Raw genomic sequence first — 26881 nt, 5'->3', positions numbered from 1 at the left:
GCAAGGCAGCAAGTGGCCCAGAGCCCCGAGAATCAATCGAGCGTAACCACAGCCCCACACTGTCCTGTGGGGCCCCTGAGACAGCCTCAAGTTTCTGTGCTGCTGTCCCAGAGAGAGCACATGCAAAGGGCCGGAGCCGGCTGTGCCAGGCGGAGGGGCCCCTACACAGGGCCAAGTGCACCTGTGCAGAGCAAATGTCCCCTGCCTGGGGTCGGTTGCTAGGGGCCTCAGAGTGGGAGGCAGCTGGTTAATTAACCCAGGAGCCTCCAGGGCGGCAAGGCCTCCACCCGGGTGACCCCGGGTTCCAATTCCAGCTGCGGAAGCGAAGGCCAGTCAGTTCAGGTCATCTCTGAAATGTTTCATTACCTACTGAATGGCCCCGTGGCAGCCCACGAGTTGTAAACTGAACACTCTGCAGAGCACCCCGCCATGGGGATCACTCACTAAAAAGGCCTCCCTCCCCTGAGCACAGGGCTGCCCCTTGTAGATTTCTAGGACACCACAGGACATAAGATCACTGGGGGTTGTGGGTGTTGACAGACTTTCCTGTGGCTCAGACAGTAAAGAATCTGCCTGCAATGCAGGAGACCCAGTTTCAGTCCTTGGGTCGGGAAGATCCCCTGGAGGAAATGGCAGTACATTCCAGTATTCTTGCCTGGAGAATTCCGTGGACAGAGGAGTCTGGCAGGCCACAGCCCATGGGGTCACAAAGAGTCAGATATGACCAAGCGACTAATACTTTCAACACTTTGAATGAGCTGGAAAGCAGTTTGTTACCATCACTGCCCCCAGAACAAGAGTAAATAAGCAGCCTTCTCCATCTGACAGCCCAGTCCTGGAACTGGGCCCTGGTTCACAGATGAGGAAACTGAGGGAAGAGAGGGGCCTGACAAGGTGTCACCCAGCACTGAACAGGGGCCGTGAAGGGGGCTCAGGTGTCCTGATGCCCCACCCCGGATGTGCACGCAGGCACATGGGGGCGCCGTTTTCCCCCAAAGCCTAATCTGGCTGTGGTTGTGGGTCACTTCTGTGAGAAGTGGACAAGATGGCCCTCTGGCCACACTTGGCCATGCTCAGTCACTTCGGCTTCATCTGTGGCCGCTCTGGGCAGCCGCAGCAGAGTCAAATGCGCACAGCCCTCCACGGCCACAGGTTCCCAGCCACAGAGCATGCCAAAAGGCAAAACCTGACTTGTGCACGGCAACCGTTTACGTAGCACTTACACTGTGTTTACAGCTAGTTAACATAGCGTTTGTGTTGTATCAGGTATAATAAGTAACTCAAAGGTGACTGAAAGCACACGGGAGGGTGTGTGTATGCCATCTTATATGAGGGACTTGAGGATCTGTGGCTTTTGGTATCTGGGGGCTGCCCTGGACCCAGTCCCCTGAGGATACAGAGGGACAAGTGTGATGACAACCCAGCACACAGAATGTCTCTTTTGCACGTAAAACCAAAAATATTACCTGGCCTTTTACAGTAAACACTTGTGGACCCCTGGCCTATATCATTGTTGACTCATTTGCCTTTTAAATTGACACCCTGTTTACTCAAAGAAACTTAAAAGAGTTCTCTTCACCACTGGACTGAAAAGCCAGTGTTGCTTTGCAAAAGCAGAGGTAAGCATAAAAATCAGAGAGAAGACCCCTCCCCCCGACCATAAAATCGACCTTAATCAGATCCCAGAGCTGCTGTCATCTCCGGGGGAGAGGAGCTGGTGTTGGGGGCTCTGGAGAGGGTCCCAGTCCAGACCATGGCCTGGCCCAAGCAGGCACCCAGGGTGCAGGCCACTTCTAGCCTGCAGACTCTGGTTATAACTGCCAGGAAGCACAGAAGATGGGGTACTTCTGGTCCACCATCTGGGTTTGGGGGAGTGTGGGTCCAGCCAGACGTGAGCCTCGCTCAGATTTGAGCCTGCCTTGGCTCACCCTGACCCTCGGAGCCACAGCCACTCTGTCTCCACAGGCTGCCCCCCGGATTACGTGCCTCCAGAAATCTTCCATTTCCACACGCGGTCAGACGTGCGGCTCTACGGCATGATCTACAAGCCCCACTCCGTGCAGCCAGGGAGGAAGCACCCCACTGTCCTCTTTGTGTATGGAGGCCCACAGGTGGGCACGCCCCTCCCCCATACACCCCACCCACCCAGGGCTCACGGGGCCCCTCCTAGCGCTGCTGCCCATCCCCACTGATCTCACTGCACAGCCTCCTCCCCCCTTCACCTGGTGATACTCCCTGTCCCTCTGGGAAGCCCCCCTAAACCCCGTCTGTGTGTCTGGGCCACCCACCCAGCAGTGACCCACTCTTACCTCTCGTCACCAGCTTGGAGCCCTGGGCCCAGCCCTCTGAGAAGGGGACAGGCCAGGCAGGCAGGTTGGCAAGCAGGTGCATCTAAGACAGTGGTGCTCAGCTGGGGTGGCTGTCCCCCAGAAGACACTTGGTAACATCTGGGGACATTTGTAGTCATCACAGCTGGGGTGGGGGTGCTCCTAGCATCTAGTGGATAGAGGCCAGAGGTGCTGTCAACACCCTACAGCCAGCAGGGCACCACTCAGAAGATGATGAGGCCCCAAACATGAATTGTGCCAAAGTAAGGACCAGCATAAGCCACATTACTTGGGGGACACACCGCCTGGCACCACCAGCCTGCCACCCTCCCCATCAGCTTCTGTGTCTGTTTCTAGATATAATAGAGGGGTAGAAAAGAAGGAAAATGTAGCTGAAGAAATAAGGGAGTAATCCCAGGGAGGACCTGGGGCAGGGGCCTTCTTCTCCCGGGCCACCCATAGTCTTCATGATAGAGTGTGCAGGCCTCATCTTCAGACTCACACCTGCTTTGCCTTCCCCACAGGTGCAGCTGGTCAATAACTCCTTCAAAGGAATCAAGTACTTGCGGCTCAACACCCTGGCATCCCTGGGCTATGCTGTGGTCGTGATTGACGGCAGGGGCTCCTGTCAGCGAGGGCTTCGATTTGAAGGGGCTCTTAAAAACCAGATGGTAATGTCTCTTCTCATTCCCTTCTTGTGTGCTGGAGGTGGGGGGACCTGGGGTTTGGGGCCGGCCCTGAAGCACCTTCCTCAAGGACAGTCCTGGCCAGGGTGTCAGTTCTAAGTGGGACGGCCTGTGGAACTAGAGGAATGTGCACTCTGCTGAGAGAGGTATACATATGCCCTGCCTGGTGCCTAAGACCCAGGTGCAGCCAGGCATGTCAGTATAGGCCCAATCAGCAGGCAGCCCCGAGGGCTAGGCCAGATAGGCACTGGCGGCTGTGGAAGTGGTGGTGAGGATGGTGGGGCTGGTGGGGATATTGATGGTCGTGGGGCTGATGCTTGTGATGAGGCATTTGATGGTGATAATGGTGGTGATGAGGATGGAGGTGGTGGTGCTGGTGGTGGTGATAACACCAGCTCTTTGAGTCTTGGCACACACCAGGCCTCTGAATACAGGACACCTCACATTTCATTTCATCCTCACACCCACTGTAAAACCTGTACTCTTCATGTTAACCTCATTTTGGGCATGGGGAAACTGAGGCCCAGAGAGAGGATGAGACTTTATCAGAGCCAGCCAGGAGATGGCAGGGCAGGGTTGGTGCCAGGTCCAGCTGACCAGCACCCCAAGAGGTTTGCACAAGGCCTGGAGAGAGGGTGACTTCCAGAGAGGGCCCCCTGCGAGGGAAGGGAGACAGTGGGGCCTGGGCCTGGGAGGAGGCCACTGAGGGGTACCCGGCCTCATCCCCCAGGGCCAGGTGGAAATCGAGGACCAGGTGGAGGGCTTGCAGTTCGTGGCCGAGAAGTATGGCTTCATTGACCTGAGCCGTGTGGCCATTCACGGTTGGTCCTACGGAGGCTTCCTCTCGCTCATGGGGCTGATCCACAAGCCCCAGGTGTTCAAGGTGGGTCCCACCCCGCCTTCTCCCCCATGTCTGCCAGCGCCCCCGTGCCCCTTGGAGCCCGCCCCCCTGGGGGAGGCATCTCGGCAGGGGCCTTGCCACGTGGCTGTTTCTCCCCGCAGCAGCCCCACGGGGCCGAGCCCCCCTCCTCATTGCCCGCCACTGCTGACCCCAGGATGGCGTCCGGCTGCACAAAACCCCGCCAGCAGCTCTCTGTGGGAGGCTGAGCTCGGGACCCCGGCCCCGGACGGGCAGAGGTGGGGCATGGTGTGGAGAGCGTCGGGGGAGGGGCCCCCAGGCCGGCGGCGCTGCCAGGGCGATGAGGAGGAGGAGGCAGGAAGGCAGTGGGCCCAGGGAGGGGCCAAGTCCAGCCTGAGCGCTCGCCCAGCTCACCCACCCTCCCACGACAGTGCACGGTCCACAGGGGAGACACGCGGAGGGCCCCTCCCCACCAGCCCCCGTGTGCATGCCCGCTCCTCATGTCCTCCGGGGAGGCCCCGGGACCACAGGCCAAATGCAGGCTCCCAGGACGTGACCTCTGTGTGTGTGTCTCTCTCTTTCTCCTGCACCCCTTCACCCACGGTGGCCCCCAGGTGGCCATCGCAGGCGCCCCGGTCACAGTATGGATGGCCTACGACACGGGCTACACAGAACGCTACATGGATGTCCCAGAGAACAACCAGCTTGGCTATGAGGCGGGTTCCGTGGCCCTGCACGTGGAGAAGCTGCCCAATGAGTAAGGCCCCCTGCTGCCCGCTTGCCGGGTCACCAAAGCCAGCCCTCGTGAAGCTGGGTTCTCCTGGGGCCGGGTGGGCGTGGCTTCCACACCTGTCTCTCTGTCTGCCGGCGCCCCCTCCCCTTCCTTCATCCTCCTCACAGAAAGCAGGCCCCCAGGTTCTCTTGGACCAAGGAGGGAGGGAAGCCCCCAGCCCTGCCCCCAGCAATATGGAGAGGAAGCTCTAGAGTGACACTACTTTGAACACCCTGGTGCCCCGCACCTCCTAAGCACATGGCCTGCCTTGGGCCCCTGAGTCGGTTTTGAACCCTAACCACCTGTCTTGTGGGTTCTGCCTCAGAACCCAGGTCCACAGTGGTTGTAAAACCTACGTGTGTTGGCCCAGCTCTGATATTCCATGTATGCTTTGGGTACTGGTTTCTGATTTTCCCATCAGAAAGAAAATGGCGTGGCTGTTTCTGATGTGCCTTGTGTTTGGTGAACGTCCACCCTGGCCCCACCTTTAGTGCCAAGGTTCTTGTGCCAGACTGACCCTGCCCGGGCCTCTCTCCCTGCAAGGCCATTCTCTTCAATCTAGAGGGTGACCTGGACTCCAGGGGCCACCATGGTGCAGCCAAGCTCAGAACCCACAGCTCTGCAGCCATTTCCATTCACTTTTGCATTCATCTCCGTTCACTGGAATAATAAAAGACAGAAGCCTGGTGGTTGCCGGGGACTGGGAGGCACTGGGAGCGACTGCTCATGGGCATAGAGTATGCTTCAGAGTGATGGAAATGTCCTGTAACTTAGGATCCAGGTGATGGCTACATGACATTGTGAATGCACCAAACGCCCCTGAGTTGTTCCCTTTAAAATGAGTGAATTTTAGATCATGTGTCACGTCAATAAGCTATTTTTATGTCAAAATTTCGAAAGGAATCATCCTCCACCACCCATGCCACACGTCAAGTGCTTGGTAGCCACTGGTGGTGTTGGGTGGGGCAGGTCTAGCACATTTCAGAAGCTTCTGGGACCTCAGGGCATTCCAGGTACCACCGGCCACACCCTCCCCTCCTGGCCAGGCGTCTCCCAGATGTGCCAGTCACACCAGATCATTCAGTTGCTCCACCATCTGGTGCCAAGTTGCTGCTGCTGCCTCCTCACTTCCATGGGGCAGGGTGGGAGAAGGGGGTTCGGCCCCTGACCCTCACCCCAACCTTGTCTTCCAGGCCCAACCGTCTGCTCATCCTGCACGGCTTCCTGGATGAGAACGTGCACTTTTTCCATACAAATTTCCTTGTCTCCCAGCTGATCCGCGCAGGAAAGCCTTACCAGCTCCAGGTGAGTGGCTCCTCCCAAGAGCTCGCAGGGTGGGCAGCAGCGTGGGTGGGGAGGGGGCAGTGGGAGGAAACCCATGTCCCTGCCCCCATCCTCACATCTGACTGCCTGGCTCCTCCCTGGGTCCCCGAGTCCATTCAGTAGATGTCTCGCGGTCCACTCCGCCCTCTGCTGGCCACCTCTGGGAACTGGGGGAGCACACGCTCTTACTGCAGGAGCCACATGCGTTATTTTAAACCAAGAAGCTTGCTATGAAGTTCGGAACCCCACCCAGAAAGTATGAGGCGGGGGCGGGGGAGTTGGGGTTTACCTTGAACAGGGGTCGGAGAGGAATTCCCTAAGGAGGTGACTTTTAAGGATGCTAAGGAGTGAATGGGGACTCAGCTAGGCCTAGGGGTCTGCTGTGGAGGACACTAGACACAGATTAGGGAAAGGGGACAGCCCAGGGACAAGAGACCAGTGTGGTTGCAGCCAGCAGAAGAGCTGAGGACCAGGGCCCGGAGACCAGCGTGGCCAGGTGGGCAGTGCCTCCAGTGGTGGGCGGGGCTTAAGCAGTAAGGAGGGGGGGTCTCAGGCGAGCACCCTCATGAGAGGGTGGAGCTTCAGTGGTAAGGGTGGGGCTTTTGCGGTAAAGGGCCGGGCTTTGGGAGTGGGTCTCAGGGGAGGGCTGTATTTTTTTCTAAGGGGGAGGAAAGGTTGGTCATCTTTCAGGCAGCCATGTAGACAGAGGCCCATGGGGCCAGTGGGACATGCACCAGTCAGTTGTCCCGGCAGGAAAGGGGCCAGGAGTGGGGAGAGAGAGGCCTGGTGGACTCCAGGGGTGGGACGGGGTCGGGGGCTGGGAGGGTCGGGGGGGTTGGTTGGGGAAGGCCTGATGCTGGAGGTAAGAAGGGCAGATCTGATTACCTGCTGCCGCCATGCAGTCTTTCTGCATCCTGGACACCTTCACGTGCTCATTCCTGTCAGGGGAGGACACGTTGCCATTCAACAGATGGAAAAACTAAGGGTCACCAGGCAGGAGGGACAGGCCTCAAGATCTATGCCTGTGCATGCACTGGCCAGGCAGGGCAGGAGGGCGGCGGGGCTCCCACAGGGCGAGCAGCTGTTGGGAGCAACTCTGCCCTCCACCTCACATGCCCCCCCGACACAGGCCAGCAGCAGCTGCACATCAGAGTTGAGGAGTCGGGCAGGGCCAGGGTGGATCCTCAAGTGTCCCTTCTGAGCCTGAAGGCCTGAGTCTCCTGGTTGGGGTAGCCCCTCTCTCCCTGAGTGACCACAGGTGGCAGGTCCTTTAACCTTGGGCCTGGTCTCCTTATCTATGAAATGGGGTTGATAACCCCTGCCTCTGAGAGGTGTTGAGGGTCAAATGAGTGCTCTCAGGAAAAACATTTGGCACATGGGGGCCTAGAGACTTGTGCCTCTGCCTCCCAGGGGAGGTTGAAAGTGAGACAGGATGCTCCCTTGGGGGGTGGGAGAGGGGGGATGGAGCACACCCACTTTCTGCTTCAGACACCCTGAATCACTTGGCCTGGAGGCTGACAGGCCAAACTTGTTCACACATCACATTGTTGCTGCAGACCAGGCCCATGACTGGGGGTTGGGAGCAGAGTGGGGAGCCAGATGAGCCTCTCCTTGCCCTCACAACCCAGGAAGAGGAAGTGACCAGGCACCCAGGACCCAGGGTGGTGTAGAGGGGTGGATGTCTGTCCCAGGTCATGCCACTGCCCCGGGCCCTGGAGGCGTGGGACCTGTGAAGCTAGTGGGAGCAGTAGGACCCAGGAGTCCAGGTCTTGATCTCAGCCTGGCAATTCCTCTGAGCTGGGGACAGTATGATGAGACTTGTGACTCATCCAGGATGGAATACTGAAAGTAAGGGTGGAGGAGGGAAGATCTCTGAGCAGTTAGATGCATTCCTAGGGTGTGAAGCAGGTTTCACACCTGCCCCAGGAACCCTCACTCCATGGCCAGAAGCAAGACCTGCCTCGCCGTCACCATCCACCTGAGAGCCTGCTTCCACTCAGCCAGGTCTCAGGGACTGGGTGATTCCTTGGGCGTGGCCCCTGTCACCAGCACACTGCCACTTCTCTCAGGGGATGGTCCCCCCCTTGGTTATTGAGAGGGCCCAGGAAGCACTTGGCAAAGCCTGGGGGGAGGCCCTCCTAGAGCGAGGGCTTCCTGGAGCCTCGGTGTGTCCAATCCCCAGTGGGGCCTGTTGGTAAAATGCAGTGGCTCAAGTGGAGGGCAGCAAATGTCTCCATGATTTGAAGCCCCAGCCCCTCTGTGGATTGAGTTCCTCACGCTCCCTGGGTTTAGGGGACAGAGGAGCAGCATAGCTTCTCAAGGCTTTCATACATGCTTTCGTATCGACTTAGCTGGCCCGGCCACACAGACCCTACAAGGTCTGAATTTTTCACTCAGCTTTCATGGGGGGAGGCTGTCACTTGCCCAGAATCACTTGCCCATGGAGGAGGGATTTGAACCTGGGTCCCTCAGTTCCAAAGCAAGATCTCTTCCCAGGGTGGCAAGGTGGGACCAAGGCCCTGAGGGGAGACGCTGGGAGCCAGACTGAGAGGGCAAGGTTCAGGGTGCAGGGTCCTCCGTGCCACCAGCCTTGCCTTCTCTTTCCACCCAGATCTACCCCAACGAGAGACACAGCATCCGCTGCCCTGAGTCCGGTGAGCACTATGAAGTCACACTGCTGCACTTTCTTCAGGAACACCTCTGAGCCTGGGGCCGCCTCGGGAGGGGCCTGCACAGTCAGAGCACAAGTGGCTCCACAGCCGCCATCGCGCACGCTGGGGGCAGGAGGGACCGAGTGGCCTCACAGGCCCCGCACCACGCCTCCTCCCACTGGCCCGCCCCGGGACTGCCCGCCCTGGGAGCCACCACCTTCGCCCCCATGCCTTTGATCGTTTTTGTTCATGCTCCTGGGTTTTCTGCCTGCTGCTTCAGGGTTGCCAGGATGGAGCACTGAGGCCAACGTCCACAAAGCACTTCCTCAAGCCATCCCTCCACTCCCCATTGTCTGGGAGCCTCACCTCCACTGGGCGTGGAGGCCTGAGGAGATTCAGAGCAGCCTGGCCTTTGCGCTGCTCCCCCGGGCCAGGCCGGGGCGGGGTGGGGTGGGGTAGCCAGGCCTAGGCTCAGGCCCCGCCATCGGTGCAGGAGCATGCGGTTGCCTGTCCTCCCCACCTGCGCCCACTTCTTGTGATTTCTTTTTTTGGCGGGGTGTGTGGGGGGGGCGTTTTTCTTTATTATTTAAAAGACAGAAAGCTAGGGGCGCCTAAATCTAGAATCTGGGTCTGCCACTGGCCGCAGGGTTCACCGCAGCCAGCACCCGAGACAGGAGCCGTGTGCCCAGCAGACCGCAAGTGCACAGGGGAGTGGGCAGCCCTCCGGCCCGGCTCTCCCCCAGCTTTCAGGCAGGCTCTGAAACGTGACCGGCTGGGGCTCTGCTGGCCAGCGGCTGCTGTCCCCTCTCCAGCCAGGCCATCTGGTCCCACGTTTCTGCCTGGCCCGCACTGACCGGGCTTCCAGGGTTGGGAGTGGAACCCTCCCCACCTCAGGGTTATCCTTACTCTTCCTTTTCCTCCCGCCAAGAGTTCTGCCAGGGGCGGGTTTAAAAAAAAAAGAACACCCAACAACAAAGAAAATCCCACCAGAGAGACAAACCACCTCTACATATTACGGAAAGAAAATATTTTTGTCAATTCTTATTCTTTTATAATTATGCGTGTAAGAAGTAGATACATTAAACAATTCCAGATGGAAGCGTTGCCACCTGCCTGAGGTTCCTTCTAAGCTAAACTCCCTGGGGCTGGTGATGGGGTTCCGTGGGTGGGCAGGGAAGTCCCAGGAGGCAACTGAGCCAAGGGCAGGGCAGTCTTGGCAGTGGTAGGAGAGGGGCTGCTTGCTCAGCCTTGCTGCCCTGGCACAAAACGGCAGGGGGTCCCATGCCACTGCTGGAAGATGGCCAAAGGACAGTCTCAGAGGTCCTGAGGGAGCTCGTGGGTGCCACTGAGGGACCCAGCCCAGGCTGTCGTGGGCAGCCTGGCCCTGACTTCTTTTGCACCTTTCCTTGTCCAGAGGCTTGATTTGGTGGTTGGAGCATCAGGACACACCGACACGTGGTGCAGACTCTTCAAGTCTGTCTCAACAGCTGAGAGACGAGACTGGAGACCCTGCCCGAGCTGACGGCACTCCTGGTACTTGAGTTTCTAATGGCACAATGACCTCGGCCCCAGGGCCATCACCCGCTCCATCCTTTGCGAAGGTCCGCTTTTATTTATAACGGCTTAAAGAATAAAACAGGGACTTCCCTGGGTGGTGTGGCCGAAAATAAACCGGTACAAAAGGGTATAGAGAGGAAAACGATGCCCTCCCCACCTCCGTGAGTGGAAACCCCTCCCATCTCTCTTGTTAGAAAAATCAATGTTATTTTCAGCTGTGCTGGGTCTTCATTTATGTGCTCAGGGTGTCTCTAGTTGTGGTGAGCAGTGGCTGCGCTCTAGTTGCAGTGGCTTCTCTTGTGGAGCATGGGCTCTAGAACATGCAGGCTTACGTAGTTGCAGCGCCTGGGCTCAGCAGTTTTGGCTCACAGGCTTAGCTGTCCCATGTTATGTGGAATCTTCCCAGACCAGGGATTGAACCTGGGTCACCTGCATTTGGCAGGCAAGTTCTTAACCACTGGACCATAGGGAAGTCCCCCAGTCTCTCTTTTTAATAGCTGCCTTCTGTTTTGCTCTGGGAATGCCATAATTTATTTTGCCAGACACTTATCAAGGGATAAGGTTATTCTGGGCTTTTCATATAAATCAGGGGTCAACAGACTTTGTCAAGGACCAGAGAGTAAATATTTCAGGGCTTGTGGGTCAGGCAGTCTCTGTTCCAACTGCTCAGCTCTGGCCCTCGCAACTCAAAAGTAGCCAAGGGTAATGTATAAATGAGTGGATGTGGCTGTGTGCCAATAAAACTTTATTTACAAAGCCACACAGCTGGCCAAATTTGGCCCACAGGTTGTCATTGACCAACCTCTGCTATAAAAGATCCTGCAACAGACAACCTTGTACATGTTTGGGGCATGTCTGAATTTATAGGGTAATTTCCTAGAATTATCAAAAGGCATATTCATTTTTAATTTGGAAGAATATTGCAATATTGCCTTCTAAGGAAAATGCTTCCATGTACACACCTCTTGGTGAGGTTGTACCCCTTGCTCCATTCCTTCAGTGTTGCTCTTGTTCAGTCGCTAAGTCATGTCTGACTCTTTGTGATCCCATGGACTGCAGTATGCCAGGCTTCCCTGTCCTTCACTATCTCCTGGACTTTGCCCAAGTTCATGTCCATTGAGTTAATGATGCCATCCAACCATCCAATGATGCCATCCTCTATCATCCCTTTCTCCTTTCGCCTTCAATGTTTCCCAGCATCAGTCTTTTCCAGTGCGTCAGCTGGAAAAGGTGGCCAAAGTATTGGGACTTGAGCCTTAATATCAGTCATTCCAGTGAATATCGGTTGATTTCCTTTAGGATAGACTGGTTTGATCTCCTTGCGGTCCAAGGGACTCTCAAGAGTCTTCAGTACCACCTGTTATTTTTGAAAAGCTTAGGGAGTGAAACACAGCAGCTCACTGTAATCTGAACTCATATTTCTTTTATGTGTGTATGAATATTTTCATGCTTTAAGGCACTTGTTTACTGCTAATCATTTGCCAACCTTTTAAAATTTCTTTTTGGCTTGCAGGATTTTAGTTCCCCAATCAGGGATGGAATCCAAGCCCTTGGTAGTGAGAGCACAGAGCCCTAACCACTGGACCACCAGGGAATTCCTTGTCCACCTTTTGATATGTTGGCCTCATTCATTTGTAGACACTCTTTATATATGAAGGAAATAAGTGCATTGTCAAACATGTTGCAAACTGAACAATGTTGCTGATTTCAAAATGTTTGATGGGTAGGAAGCTCAGCCAATGAATGTTAAGAATCATTTCAGGGATAAGAATATATCTTGCCCATAATCCACTGTGAAAGTGGAGAGGCAACTAATCACAAGTCACAGAATGACAGAAGTTGATGAGAAAAGAGTCACAAGGGTTGCCCAGGAGGCTTGGCAGTTGACAACCCACAACCATCTCAAGCAGAAACTTTTTTTGGGGGGAGGGGGCTGCCTTATGACATGCTGGATCCTAGTTCCCTGACCAAGGATCAAACAAGTGCCCCCTGCAGTATAAGCATGCGCTGGACCACCAGGGAAGTTCTGTTTGTTTGTTTTAAATTAACCATAGCCACCTAAGTTGCAAAAAAACAGTGCAGAGTCTCCTGTACTCTCACCCAGCTTACATCTTACCTAACCCTAACACACTGTCATGCAGGAACATGTGAATACAAGGCAATGAACTAAACTCTAGACCTTATTCAGATTTCCTCAGCTTTCACAGGCACTCGTGTGTGTGTAGTTCTATTCCACTGTCACCTGTACAGACTCCTAGAACCACCACCACAGTCACAATACAGAGCTGTTGGGAATGCCCCTGGTGGTCAGTCTGTTGGTTAAGACTGAGCTTCCACTTCAAGGGACCCAGGTTTGATCCCTGGGCCAAGGAACTAGGATCCTACATGCCTCATGGCAGGAAAAAATATATATATATACAGAGCTGTTAACTCACCATAGGGGAGTTCCTTCATGCACACTCTATGATGTCCACACCCACCCTGTTTATGGTGTCCTGACCATGGAGACAGAAGCCGTGGTAGTTGTTACCAAATATTTTTTGACTGCTAGATTTCATGTCATGATTAAAAAGCAGAATCTTGGGAATGATGGTTTTTTTTCTTTAAATCCCTTCAGTTTTTTGTTTGTTTCTATTTTGGGTTTTGTTTCATAGGCAAAAAGGAAAAACAGAAACAAGAGGCTGGGGTTCAGTCTGAGAAGAAAACACACATACACACACCTACCCCTCGAGTAGGAAACTCAAAACCACTCACAACCAAATACCTTGTCAGCTACAGCATTTGGCCACTAATTGAATCCTTCATAGGGACCCGCTGAAGGTCAAACACTGGAGGTAGGGAAATGGAGACATATAAAGAACTGTGCTGTGTGAAACACCAAATAGTCTGCCGTCCTCCGATTTAAGGAGCCAATTCCTAACAGGTCCATGGCAGCCGGCTGCAAAGAGGGAAGCATTTCTTAACAGGAGCAGGTACCCCCACTCAGAACAGGCTGTAAGAAGTAAATGTGCTGTTTAAGCCAGCCAGTCTGTGAGATATTGTTATAACAACCCAGACTAAGGCAAGAATCCGATCCTGGATCCCAGTTGCCTTTCCACGTCTTAGTCTCCTCATTCTGTGATGGTTCCTCAGCCTTTGTCTTTCATGACATTTTAAAGAGAACTGCCAGCGACCTAGGTAGAATATCCCTAGTTTCTCTGGTATCTGCCCTATCAGATTAAGACTGTGTATTTTGCACAGAATTCCACGGTGATGCCACTCAGAATGTCCTTCTCTGTATCCCATGGTGACTCCATGAAGTCACTGTCTTTTCTAACGACGCTGACTTTGCTCAATGGGCTAAAGATGGTATCGCCCCTGTAAAATTACTTTTCTCTTTGTAGCTGTTATGTATCTCGGGGGGAAATACTTTGAGATAATGCAAAAATCCTCTTCCCCACCAGTTTTTAGCATGGATCCACGAATCTTGGAGTTAACAATCAGTTGTTTGCTCAATCGTGATCTTCCATTTCCCTCATTCTGCCTACATGCATTAACCTGAATTTCAGTGGTGCTCCTTTATATCCTTCATTCGTTGTACTAACTAGAAGAGTTGAAGGGTCAGTCACTTGCCTGCTACTGCTAAGTCACTTCAGTCGTGTCCGACTCTGTGCGACCCCATAGACGGCAGCCCACCAGGCTCCGCCGTCCCTGGGATTCTCCAGGCAAGAACACTGGAGTGGGTTGCCATTTCCTCCTCCAGAGCATGAAAGTGAAAAGTGAAAGTGAAGTCGCTCAGTCGTTTCCGACTCTTCGCGACCCCATGGACTGCAGCCTACCAGGCTCCTCCATTCATGGGATTTTCCAGGCGAGAGTACTGGAGTGGGGTGCCACTGCCTTCTCCCAGCCACCTGCCTAGTGAGGGACGAATGGACCCCAAACCAAGAAACCTGTTTCAATTCCTTCAACCCCAGAACGCTCCTGGCACTTCCAAGCCCCGCCCCCAAGATGGCAGCCCGGGTAGGAAGGGCGGGGCCCTCCGGATCACGTGGTCGTGCCGACGCCGACGTGGCCTCCGCCAGACTCCCGACGTGTCCCTCGCCGCGCTCCGTCCGCCGTCCCTGCCCCCGCGAACCTGATCTCAAGATGGCAGCGCCCAGCGGAAGAAGGAATGGCAGCGGCGGCGCGAACTTGTGGGTCTCGCTGCTCCTGGCGGCCGTGGCGCTGAGGCCGGTGGAAACGGTGTCCGAGCCCACGACGGTGGCGTTTGACGTGCGGCCTGGCGGCGTGGTGCATTCTTTCTCCCAGAACGTGGGCCCTGGGGTACGTACCTCAGACACCCCGGGGGCTTGAGGGATGGTGCTAGCCGGGGCATGGCCTGGGGAGGGGGAGCTGACCGGCCGGGGCGGGACCGGGGTGCGGCCCCGGCGGGGGCAGGGCCTGAGGGTAGGGGGCGGGACTTGGATTAAGAGGAGGCGAGGCTCCTGGGGGCTGGCTTCTTTGAGGGGGCTGGGTCTCTAGCCTCAGTCCCTAACTCATCTCACTTGCCCGTCGTGCCCAAGCAGCCCCATCCCTCAGACCCAAGTGTTGTTCTTCAGTCGCTCTGTTGTGTCCGGGTCAGCGACCCCATGGACTGCAACACGCCAGGTTTCCCTTTCCTGCACTACCTCCCCGAGTTTGCTCAAACTCTTGTCCATTGAGTCAGTGATGCTATCCAACCATCTCGTCGTCTGTCGCCCCCTTCTCCTCCTGCCTTCTATCTTTCCCAGCATCAGGATCTTTTCTAATGAGTCGGCTCTTCACATCAGGTGGCCAAAGTAACGGAGCTTCAGCTTCAGTATCAGTCATTCCTCCTTCCAATGAGTATTCCGGGTTGATTTCCTTCAGGATTGTCTGGTTTAGACTCAAGAGAGCCCCTCCTTATTGAAGGGCAGGATGGGCCCAGAGGTAGGGAGAGGAGAGCTGGAGGCCCTGGGGCATACGCCTCCAGGCCCCACAGAAAGTAGTTCTGCCTCAGCTCTGACCAGGAAGAAAGTGGACAGATGTTGCTCTTTCCTTCCATTGCACAAGGTCCCCCATCTTTCTCATTGAAATCTGAGGCCAGACCCTCCTTATCTAGAGGCAGCAGGCCTAGGTCTAGTCTAGCCCATCCTCAGCTTGTTGGAGAAATTGCTTCCTCTCCCAGTCCCCCTTTCCAGTCTAACAATGATATCAAGAGTCACTATTTGTTTATTACTTTCTTATAACCTGATATTGTGCCAGATTCTTTATGTGAGGCCCATTTTTCAGGTGAAGAAACAGAAAGCTTTGCACTTGCCCAAGGCCCACAGCGGAGCAGAGATGTGGACACAGGGACCCCAGGTGTCCCTTTTCCAGATTTCATGTTCCTAAATGGGTGGGTGCTAGAAGAGATGTGATCTCCCCCTTCTAGAAGCCATATGGGTTGTTTGTCCAGAGCCAGGAGCTCCGCAAGCGGGGAGGCTGGTGGGAGAGTTCCAGGCCTCCAAGGACATTGGCCTCCAGGTACATCAGCCTGAAGGCTCTGACTCTACCTCCTCCCCTTGAGTGTAGATACTCAAAAGCAGGATCTTGATTCTGGATCTCAGAGGGACATTCAGAGACCCTGAACCTCCAGAGCTAACAATTATCTACTACCGAGACGTTTTTTCCTTCCATTCTCTAGGACAAATATACCTGTGTGTTCACCTATGCATCTCAAGGAGGGACCAATGAGGTGAGTTGTTCAAAACTCCATGTAGTTTAGTACAATAGCATCCATTGTCATACAGACATGCTCTCTAGAGGACACTGGACTATTCTTGTCTAAGTGATAAAAGACAGTGCTCAAGTCCAGTGGTGATGCCAGATTCTACTCATAATTCCACAGAGTGAACAGACATATGGACAGAAAGAGGGATGTGAGACCTGAATCTGCCATTCTCATGAGCCTCCGTTAGCAGTATCGTGTTCATCTTCTGTGCTGAGTAACACAGACTGAACAGCTTAAAACAGTGCCCAGTTATTATTGCATCATTCTTTTTTTTTTTTTCAGTTATTTGGCCACCCTGGGTCTTCGCTGGGGCACGTGGGCTTCTCTAATTGTGGTGCATGGACTGTGGAACACGAGGGCTCAGGAGTTGTGGCATGAGGCTTCATTACAGTATGTGAGATCTTAGTTCCCCAACCTGGGATGGAACCCAGGCTCCCTGCATTGAGAGCACAGCCTTATCCCCTGGACCACAGAGGAAGTCCCTGTCCCATGGTTCTGAAGGTCAGAAGTCTCTGTCAGCTCAGCTGGATGCTTCACAAAGCCAAGATCAAGGTGTCAGCCTGGCTGGGCTCTCACCTGCAGGCTCTGGCGAGAACCCTCGTCCAGACTGATTCAAGTTGTTGGCAGAACCTGGTTACCTTTCGGTGTGTGACTGAGGTCCCCAGTTCCTTGCTGGCTGGTTTCTCTGGCTGATGGAAGGAGATGGAGTGAGAGAGACTAGAAGCATAAGCCAGGCATAGTGCCCCACAGCGGACTTTGAGGAGGTAGGATGTGTGGCCTCTAGAAGCTCAGAGCAGCCCCTGGCTGGTGGCAGGGAAATCAGGGCTTCAGCCCTCCAACCACAAGGAACTGAACCCCACCACAACCAGGTGCGTCGGAAGAGGACCCTAATCTCCAGATCTCTAGTTGGGAATGCAGTCTGGCTTCCACTCTTATTTCATTTATTTCATTGACCGTGCCACGCAGCACGTGGGATCTCAGTTCCCCCACCAGGGATCAAACCCATGTCCCCTGCATTGCAAGGCAGAGTCTTAACCACTGGACCACCAGGGAAGCCCCTGGCTGACACTCTGATTTAGCTTGTGAGACTGAACAAAGGATACAGCCCTGCCACACCCAGACTTCTGACCTACAGAACTGTAAGCTACTGAATGAGTGTCGCTTTTAAGCTACTAAATTTGTGGTAGTTCTTCACATAATGTAGTTGAATGAGGTCCTCCAAAAAAGATGTGTCCACATCTTACTTCCTAGAACCTGTGAATTTAGACAATGTCTAAATGTCCTCCAGTATCCGCTAGAGGACAAAATTACCCCCAGGCGAAAGCCACTGGGCAAGAATGATATGAAGTTGGGGCTTCCCTGGTGGTCCAGTGACTAAGACTCTGCGTTCCGAATGCTGGAGACCCGGGTTCAATCTCTTGTCAGGGAACTAGATCCCACAAGCCCCAACTAAGACCCAGCGCAGCCAAATAAATAAATAGATAATTAAAATAAAAAAGTGACGTGAAATCCACGTTCCTTATTTTGGATACATTCGATTTGTAAATAAAAGTAAATGACTCCCAGCAACAGTATTGTAATGAAATTTGGTGAATGCCTGGTGACACCCTTCCCAGTGGAACCAAGGGTTGTTGGAGCCCTTCTACCTGCCGCCAGGACCACAGGCATCCTGGGATTGTCCACCGCTCCCTCGGACACCTCCAGGCCTCGCTGCTTCTCCAAGCAGTCCAGTGGGGTGGTGACATGTGGTAGAACATTCTACCCCGGTTCATACCTCTTGGTAGAGCCATGCCCCTTCTTGGGCTCCTGATTAGTCACAAAGCACCTTCTCCTCATCAGCACATTCCCTGCCTGTTTGGCTGTGAAAGTGAAACCGTTAGTTGCTCAGTCGTGTCTGACTCTTTGCAACCCCATGGACTGTAACCTGCTAGGCTCCTCTATCTGTGGAATTCTCCAGGCAAGAATACTGGCATGGGTTGCTGTTTCCTTCTCCAGGGCATCTTCCCGACCCATGTAACGAAACCAGGTTTCCTGCATTGCAGGCAGATTCTTTACCATCTGAGCTACCGGGGAAGCCCATGGTTGTGTCCATGGTCAGTTCATAGGATGATAAAATCGTGATGTCCCCAACCACCTTGCAGTTTACCAGGCTCCCCGAGCAGTGCTAAGCCAGGCACATGTCGTGTTTCATCTGCAGAACCCTGGGAGGCTGTCATTACCCCCATTTCACACATGAGGACATGGCAGCCTCTGAGGCTGAGGACCCAGGCCCCCTCAACTGGAATGTGACCGAGGTCCCCAAAGTGCAGACCTTTGACCGCTACCCTGAGGCAGGACACAGCCTGCATCACCAGCAGTGCCTCCCTGACAGGACCCTGCAGGTGGACAGTTCACGGGAGAGCCAGGCTCACTCTTGGGACAGCGGCTGGGTCACAGATTCTGAGCCAGCAACAGGCTCGGTTCTTCCATTTCGGATGAGGGAATTCTTCCCAAAGGAAACACCTCAGAGCAGACGTGTCCGGCATGACCTGTTCCAGCAGCACCAGCCAGAACTCTGGTCATCAGAGACTGTGGGCCACCAGCGGAGCATGGGAACACAACAGTGCGACCCACAGGCGCTCTGGCTGCTGGCCCACTGCCCCGGTGGCAGGAAACAGCCCCCTGGATCCTCTGTGTCTGCCTGTTAGAAATGAGAACCTAAGTCCACACAAAGCTCGCACATGACTGTTCAGAGCAGCATGATTTGCCATAGCCAGCAAGTGGGAGCCACCCAAGTGGCTGCTTCTCTGCACGTTTCCCACCAGTGGAATCATACCCTGTGTGCCCTTCTGTGCCTGCTTCTCTCACTGAGCATCGTGTTCTCAGGATCTGTCCACGTGGCAGCGAGTGTCTGGGCCTCACCCCTTTCCATTGCTGAGTGATGCTCCTGCGTGTGAGGGACCATGCTGTGTTCACTCATCACCTGCTGAGGGACACTTGGGTGGCTTCCACTTGCTGGCTATGGTAAATCATAGATAGGGGTTTCTTTTGTGGCTCAAACAACAATCTACCTGCAATGCAGGAGACCCGAGTTCTATCCCTGGGCAGGGAAGATCCCCAGGAAAAGAGTGGCTATACAGGTGATGGTTGCACAGCTCTGAAAGTACTAGGAAACACTGAAGTATCCAATTAAAAAGAGCATATTGATATTACATAAACTGTTTCTCAATAAAGCTGTTAAAGGTAAGTGAACTGTTGATACACATGCAACCACTCATATTAATCAGACGTGTGTTAGGCGGAGTGAGACTGACTGACTCAGGAGATCGGGGCCTGTGTGCTCCCACTCAGGTGGCGTTGTGCAAAGGCACAACTGCGAGGACAGAGCAGATCAGTGATCACTGGAAATTTGCAGGAAGGGACTGACCGCACAGCGATGGTGAATAGACACCCGGGGAGACAGAGCTGATCTGTGTCGCAGTTGGGTAACTCAGAACAGACAGAGTGACTTCCCTGGTGGTCCTGGTTAAGACTTCACCTTCCAATACAGGAGGTGAGTGTTCAGTCCCTGGTTGGGGAACTAAGATCCCACATGCCTCCTGACCGAAAAACCGAAACATAAAACAAAAGCAATATTGTAGCAAATTCAATAAAGACTTTAAAAATGGTCTATATCCAAAAATCTTAAGAAAAATATACAAATGGGTCCATTTCACCATCTGTTACTTATCAGTATATCTTAATGAAAAACAATAGCGGTGACCATTTACCTGTATTAATTACACCCGGTCGCTTAGATCCTGATCTCCCCAGCCTCCCAGAGAAGGCCACAGAGGCTCTTGTCTGAATGGGCTGCCTGAAAACACACCCTCATGTGAGTATCTGATGCCAAAATCTGAGCCTTACCAAGGGCACCTACCACCCACCCTAGCCTGCAGCCTCAAGACCAGAGTCAAATTCATTTAACACACCACTCAGAGGGAGGTTGGCCATATTGCTAAGAAACTCCTGATTTTAACTTAGTTTGCTTTCATAGTCTTAAAAAAAAAGATTTGCCTGTCATGGAACTTTTAAGAGCTATAGAAGACCATCCCAGATATATTTCACAGCATAAAACTGTGAGCCTTTGAAACTGTGGGCAGGAGTTTTTTTCTGTTTGTTTTGTCCAGTTTATTTTTTGGCCACACTGTGCAGCATGTGGGTTCCTAGTTCGCCGACCAGAGATCAAATCCACGCCCCCTGCAATAGAAGTGCAGAGTCTTAACCACTGGACCCCCAGGGAAGTCCCAGTAGTTTTTAAATAGAAAATAAATATATGGGTCCACTTGCCTTGCATGCCCCACCTAAGTAATTGGCTCTGGCCTCCATGCTGCAGGCAGAAGGCTTCTAAGTGACCATTTACTCCCATCATAATTAACATAAAAACGGCCTTGTTTTTATTAGTGGCAAAGCTCTAATGTTAAAACAGCTTATCAGCAGTTGGAATCCATCTTTACTCTTTCAGAAAGACAAGACACTCTCATTTTACTAACAAAGCTTAGAAACACCTCAGGCCACCAGACCTTGCATTTGGCCAACTTTTCGGAGGCCCTGAAAATGAGAATAAACTGGTAGTGGTGTGTTTTGGAAATATCTTAAAGTATTATTATTAATTAAAAAAATGTTTCGGCCACACCAAGTGGTATGTGGGATCCTAGTTCTCTGACCAGGGATCGAACCTGTGCCCCTGCAGTCCACCAGGCAAGTCCCTAACATATTGTTTTGTTAATTTAATTGAAAAAAACTAATACGTGTCATTCAGAAAGAGAAAAAAAAAAAAAACTGTGAAAAGCTCTCCGGCACCTTCCACCTGCCCGGCCCCCACCCGCGTCTTGTGTGTCGCCGTGGTTATCACAGTCTCGCATCTTCTCTAAGAACTGCTCTGCACTTAGACAGGCAAGCATGAGCATACTGTCTTCTTTTATTTTTGTTTTTATTTTTCCCAACAGACTATTTTTTACAGCAAAATTGAGCGGGAGGCACAGGGATTTCCCGTATCCCCGTTCCCCCCAACCCGTCATCCCTGATCATATGGATTTGTGAGGGTCAGTGAACCTGCACTGATACATCAGCACCCCAAGTCTAGAGTTGACCTCGGGGTTCACTCCCGGCGCGGTGCAGGCTGTGCACCATGATGGTGAGGCTGTGTGTCCTGGGCTGACCTGTCTGTCCTCTCTCCCCAGAAGTGGCAGATGAGTCTGGGGACCAGCGAAGACCACCAGCACTTCACCTGCACCATCTGGAGGTAAGCCAGGGTCCTGGGGTGGGATCACCCCCTCCTCAGATGAGGCACCTTTGTTCTGACGGCCCACAGACTAGCAGAGTCCTGCAACCCTCTGGGGTGGGGAGAGCTACCTGGGAGGGCTCCCCAGGAGATCACCTTGACACTGAAGCTGAGAGGGGGTTGGGGGGGCGGGAGGCAGGGGCGTTCAGGCAGTGGCCGCAGCCCCCAGGAGAGGGGCCGGGCTCCCCAGATCCTGCCCCCGTCTTTGTCTCCCTCAGTGACATTCATCATTCAAGGGCTTAACCTCCCGCCCTGGGGCTGACACCATGCCCACTCTTCTTGTAACCCCACGGCCTGGAGCCCAGCTCAAGGAGCCTGAGAAGGAGGCGCTCAGCCCCCTAATGGGGAGCAGGGTCTACAGTGTCATTGGATCCTGGCCCTTCTCCTCTGGGCCCTGTGACCTGGAATGGATCGCCCGAGCAGAACTGATTTTTCTCTTAGTTGTTATTTATTTATTTAGCTGTGTCGGGCCTCAGTCTCTGCAGGATCTTTGTCATGGCGGGGCGTCTCTTCTCGAGGCACACAGGCTCGGTAGCTGCACGGTGGCTCAGTTGCTCCGTGGCATGTGGTGCTGAGCTGCATCCCCTGCGCTGACGGGTGGACTCTTACTCACTGGGCTGCCAGAGAGGTCCTGTAGAACCGATTTCTCAAGCAGCGACACGTGTCCAACACAACAGAAGGCCCAGCCACGCTCTCACCCTCAGGGACTGGGGTCAATTCAGGGGACACATCAAGAAATGGGATATGATAGAGAGCAGGGAGGGTGACATTTAATCAAAGAAAATGCGTGCTGGCCTTGGTGCAGTCCCTGTCTCCTGCGAGATGCCTTACACACAGCAGCAGTACCCCATTCCACGGTACCGAGTAGTGTGAGGGTGGGAGCCTCATGTCCTCAACATGCCACCACCAGCCCTGTTGAGACCCTGTCTGTGCCCCTTCCTGGCCTCAGAGGGAAGCATCTAGAGGAGAGGAGCCGGGGTGGGCCCCCTTCATCACAGGTTAGTCATCCAAGCTGTATCCCCCTGCCTGTAGACCATCATCTCACATGGGCTTGGGAGTGCCAGCCCTCCAGGTGGGCACAGACTTGGGCCACACAGGCCCAGAGCAGGGTCCTCATCCTGCAACAGCCTCTAAGGACACACTCAGCTGTAGACACCCTCCTCTGCTACCTAGTCAACCCCTGTACTTCTCACCCTCTGGGGATGTTGCCCACCCTGCCCCCACTGCAAACCTGGGATGTTGTTGAGGGGATGAGAAGTGTTCAGCAAATGGACGCAGGTGTTCCTGTCCTCAAACAGTTCCCGTGCGGAAAGGGAAGAGACATGTCCATCTTGGAGCTGGAAGAATGTTCTGGCAAAGAGCAGATCATGTTGAGGGCATCCAGTCTGTCCTTCCCCAAAATGGAATCCCCAAGTAGATTCTTAGGGAGCAGGGGACACGTAGCCCCAGGCTGATCTGTCTCCCGACCTTTCTTCACAGGCCCCAGGGCAAGTCCTACCTGTACTTCACGCAGTTTAAGGCAGAGGTGCAGGGTGCCGAGATCGAGTACGGCATGGCCTACGTGAGTGTCGCCCAGGCTGGGGGCTGCCTGGCTGGCCCACCATGGACTGTGCCTTGAAGACCCCCAGGTGGGGGGTGGGGAGACCGCAATAATGAGGAGATGGATACCAAGCCCTTAGAGGGAGGCCTGGGGGTTGCAGGTTGCAGTACCCAGAGGGGAGCCCAGTTGGCCCCTAGAGACCGGTCTTCCTCCAGTAAGGCTTTACCAGCCTCCCACTTATGTCCCCTGCTGGCCAAGCTGGCAGGAAGTCAGGAGGCAGGGGGGCTCAGCCCTGGGGATGGGGCGGAAGTGGGCCCAGGGGGCAGGCTCACTGATATTGGGAGGGCCCCACGTCCTTTGGCCCCAGTGACCTGTGGTTCATGGCTTAGCCAGCACCTTGCGCCATGCGCCTGACCCACAGAACCCCCTTCAGAGCCCAGCCACTCTGCAGAGCCCATGCCTGCTTCTGCATCTGAGTTGGGAACAGTTTGAAAACCACTTTATCAGCCCAAGAAGCAGAACCAACAAGAGACAGACATGAGAGATTCACTGTAGGAACTGGCTTCTGCTGTGGGGGCCTGGCTGTTGGCGGGGATTCGTCCAGGGAAGCCTCAACTCTTCCCCTAGGCATCCCCAGGTCTTCAGGGACCGTCTCTTTGACTTAAAGTCAGCTCAGGATGAACCACTGTCGCAGCAGTGCCCCCTGCGCCCGCAGCTGTGCCCACCGGGGTCTGCTACCACGCTACCACGGCTCCTCCCAGTTGACACATCAGACTGACCATCAGTCTGTTAACTCATCACTCTCCTGGGTCTCTTCTTACTTTGCATGCATTCATGCTCAGTCACGTCCAAATCTTTTGGAACTCCACGGACTGTAGCCTGCCAGGCCCCTCTGTCCATGAGGAGTCTCCAGGCAAGAATACTGGAGTGGGTTGCCATGCCCTCCTCCAGGGGATCTTCCTGACCCAGGAAATCGAACCCACATCTCTTACCTCTCCTGCATTGGCAGGTGGAGTCTTGACCACTGCGCCACCTGGGAAACTCCACTTAAAGAACAGGAGCCTGGCAGGCTACAGTCCATGGGGTCGCAAGAGTCAGACACGACTTAGCAACTAAACAACCACAAAATTGTGTCTAAAGTAATCTATTCATACTGTAAAACTCCGTTACTCTAACTGATCTGAGAAAGACACAGTTCTGATTTTTAAAAATTACATTCAAGAGACTGCCACGCTTGTATGCCATTTCCATATATCAGCTAAAGGGAAAAACTGAGTTAGATGCCTCCCTCCTTGGATCTGTAGCAAGGCATGAGGTTTGAAGCCAGTTGACGATCTCGTAAGTGGGTTAACCTGCCACTTCCACCGGATTCTCTTTTCTGTGCTTAAAAAAGCATCTCAAATCTGTCGTCTGTGCTGCTCCAGGAAGCAAACCGAGCCGTGTTCTTTCCTGATTAGAAAAGTTTCCACTTGTTCCCTTTCAGTCAAAAGCTGCTTTTGAGAAAGAGAGCGACGTTCCCTTGAAAAATGAGGAGTTTGAGGTGACCAAAACAGCAGGTAGGTGGAGGGGTTTGTGGGGCTGGAACCCAGGTTCTCCAGCAGGGAAGGTGAGTGAGGGAACAAGACCTCTATGAAGGGTCAATCCAGGGACCACTGGTGAGAGGAGGCTGCTATCCCTCCTGTAAAAAGGGCCATCTGGTAAATATTTTCAGTTTTAGGGGCAGACACCCCCCTTTGAAATAACTCGATCTGCCCCCACAGGGCCAAGTCAGACATGAACCACTAGTCAATGCATGTGGGTGGCTGCATGCTAATAAGACCTTGTTTTGTAAACACTGACATGTGAATGTCATACTACATTCCCATATCACAGGATGCTGTGTTCCCTTTGATTTCTGTTTATAAATGTAGAAACTACTGTTTGCTCACAGGTAGCAGGCATGCTTGGCCTGTCCCTTGCAGAAAACAGAGGGTGTAAAAGTGTGCTCAGCTCCACAGTGGGGTATAGGGGAGGGGGCGTCCTGGGCCCAGTGACAGGTTCAGGCATCGAAGTTGGGACCTCCTATGTCTGGAGAGGCCGGGGGTCACATCCTGAGGCTCCGAGACCCCTGTGACCTCTGACCCCTGTTCAGCTACAGCCATGCAGGCCAAATGCAGAACAGAAAGAGTGGGTGCTAGAGTTGGGGCTCGGAGGGGTGAGAGCAATGGGGGATGAGTGAGTGAGACAATGGACATGGATTTGAGCTGAGTCAGGGAGCCTGAGAGTCCTGAGGGACAGGGGAGAAGTGAGATGAGGAACCCATGTGGCCATGGGTGTCACCAGGCACCAAAGTGGAGAGTGGGAGGGGAGGGAAGGTGGTGGTGTGATTGGGGGTTTTAGGAGGGCCTGGAAGGAGGCCTGCCCTGCCCACAGGTCCTCCAGGGCACAGGGCCTGTTTAGAGTGGAGATCAAGGACAGAGGGGCCTGGGATGCTGGCAGACCCTGAGCCCCAGGGAGCACCAATGGGGAGGATAGACAGGGAATGGGAGGCAGGCTGGGGCTGCAGAGCAGGGCATGGCCAGACAAGTTTGCCAGGGCAAACCTCCAACCCCCAGCTGTTCTCAACGTGGCAGAAGTGATCACAGCTCTTTCCGCCTCAGCCTCTCCTGTGGCCTCTTGTTGCCCTCCAGTCAGGCCCTCGACTTCCCCACCTTTCCCTTGTCCATCACCTGTAAGCCTCTCAGGGCCAGGAGCCTTTCTTTATGGAGTCCACTTGGAGGCCCCTCCACTGCCCTGCCCACATCGTTGCCCCCACCCTACCCCCCAGCTCAGGACCAAGAGGACTTGCAGAGGCGAGCACTGACCCAGGGTCTCTTCCTTTGCAGTGTTCCACAGGCCTGGGGCCTTCAAGGCTGAGCTGTCCAAGCTGGTGATCGTGGCCAAGGCAACACGCAGCGAGCTGTGACCTGAAGCCCCTCTGAGGGCAGCTTTTCCTCCTCTCCCCACAAGGAGCTGGACCCCAAGAAGGCCCAGTACTTGTTTTCTAGGTTGGATTGGGGGGCTCTTGGTTTTCTGTCCCAGCTGATGTTGCCCTGTTTGGAGGACAGCTAAGGCCCCAGAATGGAGTCTGGAGGGCTAGGACGCACCTGGCACCCACCTTCCCTCACCCTGAAGATTGTGGGTTTGAGACCCACTGTTCTTCTCATCAGAAGAGGCATCAGAACACATGGCCAGGGGGCAGTGGGGCATCTCCCTGGGATCATGGCTTTTCTGAAGCCAGGGCATCCCCTCCTCCCCGCTGGGATCAGGCCAGGCTCCAGGATGTTCTGCGGGGGAGGCCCCCACTGCCTGAGACCCCACACCAGCTGCCTTCTTCTCACTCCCCAGGGGACCAACTTTCACACTGGGCAGAAATGAAATGTTCTTTCATATTTAAATAAATAAGACAAAAAGCACCCAGGGTCTTGGCATCTGGCACTGGTGCACCCCCGCCAGCTGGGCTTGCAGGGCTGGGGTCCCCTACTTTCCTTTGCTGCTGAAGACGGGCGAACTGAGTCACCCCTGGGCAGAGGGAACCTCCTGGCAGGACTTTACTGCAGGCGCAGATGTGCTGGACCCGAGGCAGCCTCACCAAGGATCACATGGCCTCACCTGTGGGGCCACTCCTAGCCGAAGGGGAACGCACCAGGGAAGACTGGCTCTTCTTCTTTTTTTGGCATGGCATGTGGGGTCTTACTTTCCCAACCAGGGATTGAACCAGCGTCCCCTGCTTTGGATGTGTGGAGTCTTAACCACTGGACCACCAGGGAAGTTCCCAGACCAACTGTTCTGCGCCCTATAGTTGGCTCTGCTTATTTTTTTGGAAGCTGGATTGCAAACTCAGTGACTTAAAAAAAATAACAAAACACCCACAGGCAAACAAAAATAAATAAATGAAATCCCCAAATGCCTCAGCCACTCCTAGCAGCAGGGCCTGGGAGTCTGACCCCCACTGGACTGTCTGCCTGGCCTCTGACCAGGAGGAAAGAAACCTGTGGCTGTGAATCGGGTCCTTGATCAGAATCGCCGCACTGGGCTGGCTGAGGCCTCTCTGTGTACTCACCTGGCCCGCCCCTCGTGCTGTGGAGGAGCCAGGC

At 54.1% G+C, this 26881-nt stretch overlaps 2 protein-coding genes across 5 annotated transcripts in view; both read left to right on the top strand.

Annotated features, from left to right (window-relative positions):
- The window catches only part of DPP9 (dipeptidyl peptidase 9), a 37920-nt gene extending 28198 nt beyond the window's left edge, over nt 1-9722 (top strand). For 3 of the 4 annotated variants that reach the window (XM_018050885.1, XM_018050886.1, XM_018050887.1), the window contains 6 exons: nt 1966-2111; nt 2852-2998; nt 3744-3896; nt 4487-4629; nt 5838-5949; nt 8579-9722. In XM_018050885.1, the coding sequence (XP_017906374.1) occupies nt 1966-2111; nt 2852-2998; nt 3744-3896; nt 4487-4629; nt 5838-5949; nt 8579-8671 (794 nt within the window). In that variant the 3' untranslated portion in view covers nt 8672-9722. Of the gene's footprint in view, nt 1-1965; nt 2112-2851; nt 2999-3743; nt 3897-4015; nt 4151-4486; nt 4630-5837; nt 5950-8578 lie in introns of all 4 variants that reach the window. The other variant, XR_001918335.1, reaches the window with a different exon arrangement.
- Nucleotides 14213-26200, top strand: MYDGF (myeloid derived growth factor). The gene is made up of 6 exons (XM_005682526.3): nt 14213-14477; nt 15838-15888; nt 21126-21187; nt 22706-22787; nt 24250-24322; nt 25631-26200. Exons 1-6 carry the CDS (start codon nt 14301-14303, stop codon nt 25708-25710), a joined length of 525 nt encoding a protein of 174 aa, XP_005682583.3. The 5' UTR covers nt 14213-14300; the 3' UTR covers nt 25711-26200.

Source organism: Capra hircus, chromosome 7 (genome assembly GCF_001704415.2).
Source record: "Capra hircus breed San Clemente chromosome 7, ASM170441v1, whole genome shotgun sequence".
NCBI classification, from domain to species: Eukaryota; Metazoa; Chordata; class Mammalia; order Artiodactyla; family Bovidae; genus Capra; species Capra hircus.
The sequence above is the reverse complement of the archived record's forward strand: the minus strand, read 5'-3'. Positions and strand labels throughout refer to the sequence as shown.

Bases quoted from the DNA above. Each gene is read 5' to 3' on its own strand.
- MYDGF (XM_005682526.3), top strand. From the start codon at position 14,301: ATGGCAGCGCCCAGCGGAAGAAGGAATGGCAGCGGCGGCGCGAACTTG. The intron at 14,478-15,837 runs GTACGTACCTCA...TCCATTCTCTAG, and splicing joins CCCAGAACGTGGGCCCTGGG to GACAAATATACCTGTGTGTT. The intron at 21,188-22,705 runs GTAAGCCAGGGT...CTTTCTTCACAG, and splicing joins TTCACCTGCACCATCTGGAG to GCCCCAGGGCAAGTCCTACC.